At 42.6% G+C, this 6,000-nt stretch overlaps 1 protein-coding gene across 1 annotated transcript in view; it reads left to right on the top strand.

The window, feature by feature from the left end:
- The first annotated feature begins 2,537 nt into the window (after nt 1–2,537).
- Nucleotides 2,538–6,000, top strand: part of LOC128918080 (myosin-13) — a 36,576-nt gene continuing 33,113 nt past the window's right edge. Inside the window, exons 1-6 of the mRNA XM_054221956.1 lie at nt 2,538–2,741; nt 2,836–2,979; nt 3,073–3,229; nt 3,804–3,831; nt 3,922–4,033; nt 4,569–4,571. Of these exons, the coding sequence (XP_054077931.1) occupies nt 2,538–2,741; nt 2,836–2,979; nt 3,073–3,229; nt 3,804–3,831; nt 3,922–4,033; nt 4,569–4,571 (648 nt within the window). The remainder of the gene's footprint in view (nt 2,742–2,835; nt 2,980–3,072; nt 3,230–3,803; nt 3,832–3,921; nt 4,034–4,568; nt 4,572–6,000) is intronic.

Raw genomic sequence — 6,000 nt, 5'->3', positions numbered from 1 at the left:
TATGCTTAAGACAACGGACTGTTTTTGATTTAACTCTCTCTGTCTTTAACCTTTCCACACAGATACTGAAAGCAGTTTTCCTCCTGGGCTCTCTGAAGGTAAGGGTTTAACAAATAACATGTAGTTTTGCTAATTGATCCTGAGCAATGAGTGAAGCTCACCCAGACAATAGCAAGGCAGGTGGCAAAAGACCATGTCGTAGAACCAGGTTCACTGAAAAGGGTATATGATATTTTAATCAGTACGAGCATATTCACAGCTCTTGGTAGGAAATACTCCAGTTATCGGGAAAGAAAAGTGACAGATACTCAAACTTAGCCAAGAGGACATGAGAGACGGTGGCAGTAATGACTTTTTGTGGTGTAACCTGGGATTCTGGGATTTATAGATTATTAAAATTCACCCCCTGCCATCTACACAACTGATGGAAGCCTGAAACTGAGGTTGTGTTCAGAGAGGAGGCTCAAAGTACAATTTAAGAAGGGTCTAAGCTTACCCTGCCTTAAATTAGTTTCCTCTGGGGTAAAGTCTACAACATTATATGCTGACTTTAGCTTATCACACAGGTCCTGAAACCAAAACAAAGTTCAGGGTGACCTTGTCTCCTGTCTGATAGACAGATCTGTTTATGTGCAAAGTGTCACCTTCACAGAGAACTTAATATGCACCATTCCCTTCTATGCTTTCTGGGGAAGGTTAGTGATTGAGTGACTGGGAGAGTTCACCAGAGCAACAGAAGGAACCCTCCACACATGTGCCTTCTATCCTAATACCAAAAATGCTCACTGAAATTGGAGCCAAAAGAGATGGAAGTACAGGTTATTCTCCCAGAGAATGCCACCTTCTCTATTCATGAATGCATAAAGATCTAAATTTTACACTATTTCCTGCCAAAGACAGTCAGTAGTAAAACAGACTTGCCTCTCGAGAAATTTTCTGATAACCTATTGGCATTTTCTGATGCTCTTGTTAACCTTGTCATGGACACTGTGAAATAATTTCTCTCTTTCTTTCCTGTTGCTTCCCTTGAACTGCTTAGAGGCAGGATCACATAGTCAAAAATGCTGGACTCTATATACATAGAATAATACTTTCAAAGTAAGTTAAAGGTTCTGGATTTTGTGCTTTGAAATTCCTGGCTATTAAAGGCTCTTGAGAGACGCAGTCCCTCAAAGTCCTGCAAGGTGCATATCCCATAGCAGAAAGGTTTTGCTGAGAGACATCAGCACTTCCACAGCAATGTGTTCAAAATCAGTGCTACAAATGCCTTCAGGCTCCTGTCATCTTTTTCTTGCACATAAAATCACTCCATGTTGATTGTTTCAGTATTGTGATGTCTTGAAAGCAGACATCCAAGTTGTTCAGTTCTGTACCTTTATCTTTTTTAGTACCACAGTGCGTCAGACAGCCCGTGGCGTAGCAGGGGTTTAGAATGGTGGTGTGTTTTTGCTAGCCTGTATATTAGCTTCCCTGGGGAAGAACATTCTCTTTAGGCTAGCTCCTGCCTACATTATTTCTGCCTGTGTTATTTCCAGATCCTCTTGAATTATCCACATCAGGCCTTCCGAAGCAACCAATAGCATCTATTTGCATTGAAGAATTTTTACTAGGTATTGCTAAAAACGTAAAATAAAACTGAGCATAGAGCGATTTTCTGAAATATTTCTACTAGACAAATCCCTAACTGAATGACTGGTACATATTTGTACACATTAATTGTCTTTTAATGATTCATAACCACTTTTTCTCTATATACTACGTTAAACCTAAAAGATACTTTGTAACTGAAATTCTTTGAAATGTTATATCAAGTTCTTATTTACATAGATAATACTATGCTATTAATTATTACCTTCAATATACATTATATACCTTTATTAACTAATTTTGCCATGGATCTAAAAAGATGTTTTATATTTGGTTCATATGACAAACAGGCTTGGCTTTAGATAGGTGATGACTGACCCTCACAATTTATTCCAGTGCTTGGTACAGACAGAAATTAGTTGAACTTTCCGTGCTTGGTATTAAAACATAGAAAACAGAAGCATGCCAAGAATACCTCCACTTAGAAATTATGTGTGAGAGACAATCTGCTTAACTTATGGATCTTATTTGTGTCTAAATTCTTAGATGTTTAATGGAACAATCTAAGTGGCCAGGTTATGTGGCTTCGAGAAGTATGCGGCTGTGCAGCTGTCTGAACAGCACGCAAAGAAACCGCAGGAGAGGCTTTAGAAGACTTCTAACTTGACATTCTCTCTGCCCTCACTTGGGCACGCAGACATCCCATTAAAGGGGATCTCTTCAAAGACAATACACCTCTGTGTACAAAAGAAACTTTCTTTATTAGGACTTCTGCAGTGGATACTTAAAATTGAGGCAGAAGTTAAGTGCCTGTTGTTGATTAGTCCTCTTCTTGCTTTTAGCCATTGAGCATGACCACGGATAAATATAAATATGACCATGGATAAATATACATTACAAATGCACAGGCTCTCTGAAACTTTTCTGAATTCTCCAGAGCAACTCCAGCCATGAGTTCAGATGCAGAGATGGCAATCTTTGGAGAAGCTGCTCCCTATTTACGGAAGTCTGAGAAGGAGAGAATTGAAGCCCAGAATCGCCCATTTGATGCTAAGGCAGCCTGTTTCGTAGTGGATGAAAAGCAAATGTATGTGAAAGGTACCATACAGAGTAGAGAAGGTGGAAAAGTCACAGTTAAAAAACATGATGATACAGTAAGTGATACCAAATGTTACTCAATAATGATCACCTAGTTCAGGCAGTTCCTTGGCTTAGATTTATTCTCCTGTTCCCTTCTGGTTTTGTCAGACTGTGACTGTAAAGGATGATGAGGTCTTTCCCATGAATCCTCCCAAATTTGATAAAATCGAGGACATGGCCATGATGACCCACCTCCACGAACCCGCTGTGCTGTACAACCTCAAAGAGCGTTATGCAGCCTGGATGATCTACGTAAGTACCGGCAGCACTCTGCCTTTGGGTAGCTAGAAGGAACCGCTCTGCCAGGCTAAGTGGAAGCCAACGTGCCGTCTCCCTTCCTCGCAGACCTACTCGGGTCTCTTCTGCGTCACTGTCAATCCCTACAAGTGGCTGCCGGTGTACAACCCGGAGGTGGTGGCTGGCTACCGAGGCAAGAAGCGCCAGGAGGCCCCTCCACACATCTTCTCCATCTCTGACAACGCCTATCAGTCCATGCTGACTGGTGAGTCATTTGGCAAGAAGGGGAAACCCTGACATATGCACGGTTGGCTGCTTGGTCAAGGAACTTGCCAGTTCAGGCATCTTAGCACTCTTCTACTTAGTGCCTGGGGGCAACAGGTCCCATAGTCCTATGGCACAACTCAAGATTAGGCAGCCTGTGGCATCTTAATGACCTTTGTGCTGGCAGAAAATGAGGAAAGGCAGTAGCTATCTGTATGGCTTTGTGCCCACTCCCCTAATAAAGAATTTAAAGAAACAGTAAGGAAGGAACACAGCAGAGAATCTGATTCTGATTAAACAATATTTAAGCCAAGATTTATACATAAAAGAAAACAAATAGTAAATGGAAAACCTTATGAAGAACCACCACTTGGAGTTAGATTTTTGGGCTGCTCCATCCCTCTGTGCACAAAATAACCCAAATGCAGACTAATGCAGAATTTACCTTATCTGGTTACAAAGTGATAAATACACTTATAGTATAATTCTTTCCCTTGAAGTCAGTTAGTTATGTCTGAGGAACAGAAGCCCTTCATATCTCATTTGATCAGCTCTTTCTGTGGCTTTGTTTTCAGATCGTAACAATCAGTCAATCCTTATCACGTGAGTATATTTTGGTATGTGTGACAAAGCTGGCAGAGAAGTAAAAATGTTTTCTGTTTCCTGTAAGAATTAATATTTTCATTTTAACAGTGGAGAATCCGGTGCAGGGAAGACTGTGAATACAAAGCGTGTCATCCAGTACTTTGCAACAATTGCAGTTACTGGTGAGAAGAAGAAAGACCAACAGCCCGGCAAAATGCAGGTATGTCATCGGCTCCCCCTTCTAGTGTTTGCCCAAGACTGCCTGCAGAGCAGAAACTATCAGTGCATATTTTTGAGTTGCAGGACTATCAAAAGGCAGAAAGTGTAGCACAATTGAGGAAACAGTCAGGATGCACGATCCGAGCACACCTGTGCTCGTTCACCCCTGCCACCCAGCCTCCATCCCTCTGAACACTTCTACTTAAACATTTTCTTAATGTAGGAAAGGCTCAAGAGTCAGTTTCTCTCCAACGTCCATTTACACAGGGGAAGTCTTTGTCAGGGAGAAGAAGATAACATAAGACAGCCTTTTTTTCTGTGCTGTCTGACCATGTTTCTGTCTGTTCGTATTCCATGAGACCGGCCACTTCCACAGCACCTGAGTGGCTGCAAGTGCAAAGAGGGCAGTCAGTTCCCACTGGCACATGGTTGTGCCATTCCTATTCCTTGTTTCATTCCTATTGACAGGGGAAGTGCAGGAACTCTGAACTCCAGAACAGTTGCACTGAAGTTAAGAGTTATTTCAATTGCATCAGGTAGTAGTTTGCACGGGCTCGTTCTCTTGCTCGTGGTAAGGTAACAGCCCTGAGGGGCAGCACAAGAAAAGTGATAGATTTGGGACAGCTGGGATCACTTGCCCCACAGTTAGAAACAACCTCAGGAAGGATCCTTCCAGGGAAGAAAGCACGTGCTCTGATGCCTCTTTCTGCTAAGCAGCCCAGCTGCTGCAATCTGAGCCCACTGTGCATTCACAAGGCGTGGGCTTCATTCCCTAGCACAGAGCGAGCAACAAACATCCTTGTGGCACAACTGTGTTGGCACCAGCCTGCGAGATGGTATGTGCATCAAAGCGGGTGACACGTGTCGATGTGTTATTTGAGTACCCAAGGGCACAGCAGAATCTAAGGAGATTCCAAGGCTGAATATACTTTTCACACTCAGGGGCAGGTGTCTGTGATTGATGGGTTGTTATGGCCAAGGCAAGTTCATCACAAGCACTCTCCATCAGCACCACTTCAGAATCTGCTGGGCTCAGCTTTCACCAGCTGCTCACTATGCTGCGACTGATCTCAGAAAAACCCTGGGACAGCTGAGAAATGTACTGACCATGTCAGACATAAGGAAAATCACCTAGCTCTCAGATGGGCAACAACCTGTTCTGCCCTCTTCTGAGTTTATTCACAGAATACTCTGGTTTTTTAGTATTCACAATCTCTGTAACAGTAGTATGTGCTTCTTCATAAGAACATCAAATAAAGCACTCAGGTTATAGTTCTGTCTAGCCTAGCATCTTACCTCAGATGCAGGCTGAAATCAGGTGCCAGGAAAGAGTATATGAATAAGGGAAGCATGTCACCGCATTTCCCCGGAATACTGTCTCAGCCTCCAGCATTTTGTCACCAAGCCTGTAGACAGGACTCCACAATGAACTTGTGTAAAGAATTGCCATGTCTTCTTCCATGTTGTTCGTCACGCACGATGCTCCCTTGTGAGTTCCCTGGTCACAGCTCTGCACTAAAGAGAGATTTGGTGTTGGTGTAGTCAGCTGCATTGACACACACATTTCTTCTCTTCTCTTAAACTAGGAAGTTCCTTTAGAAATCTGAAAGATACATGTGAGAGGGCATTACTCCAGGGATTTGGGATTTTTTTTTTACCTTTAAAAAAAAAATAGAGCTTCATATGCTACTGTGTTGCCTTAATTTTATAGGGTCCACCTTCAGTGTAGACTAATAAACGCTAATTTAAACCCATTGTGCCATCTGCAGACAGTGTTGGGAATTGCGCGCCCTCTCCATTGCAAGATGTTAAAGGCTGCACCGGGCACCACGTACATACAAAGATGCAGCAATTTGAGCTGTGCCGACAGTCTTCCATGTGGATAAAAACTGATTATTTTTTTCCTCATTCTTTACTTTCCATCTCTGTCTTGGAAACGATCCCTGGCAAGCATGCCCTCGGTACGTA

This window comes from Rissa tridactyla, chromosome 15 (assembly GCF_028500815.1).
Source record: "Rissa tridactyla isolate bRisTri1 chromosome 15, bRisTri1.patW.cur.20221130, whole genome shotgun sequence".
Classification (NCBI taxonomy): domain Eukaryota; kingdom Metazoa; phylum Chordata; class Aves; order Charadriiformes; family Laridae; genus Rissa; species Rissa tridactyla.
Note: the sequence above shows the minus strand (reverse complement) of the source record. Positions and strands in the feature narration are given on the sequence as shown.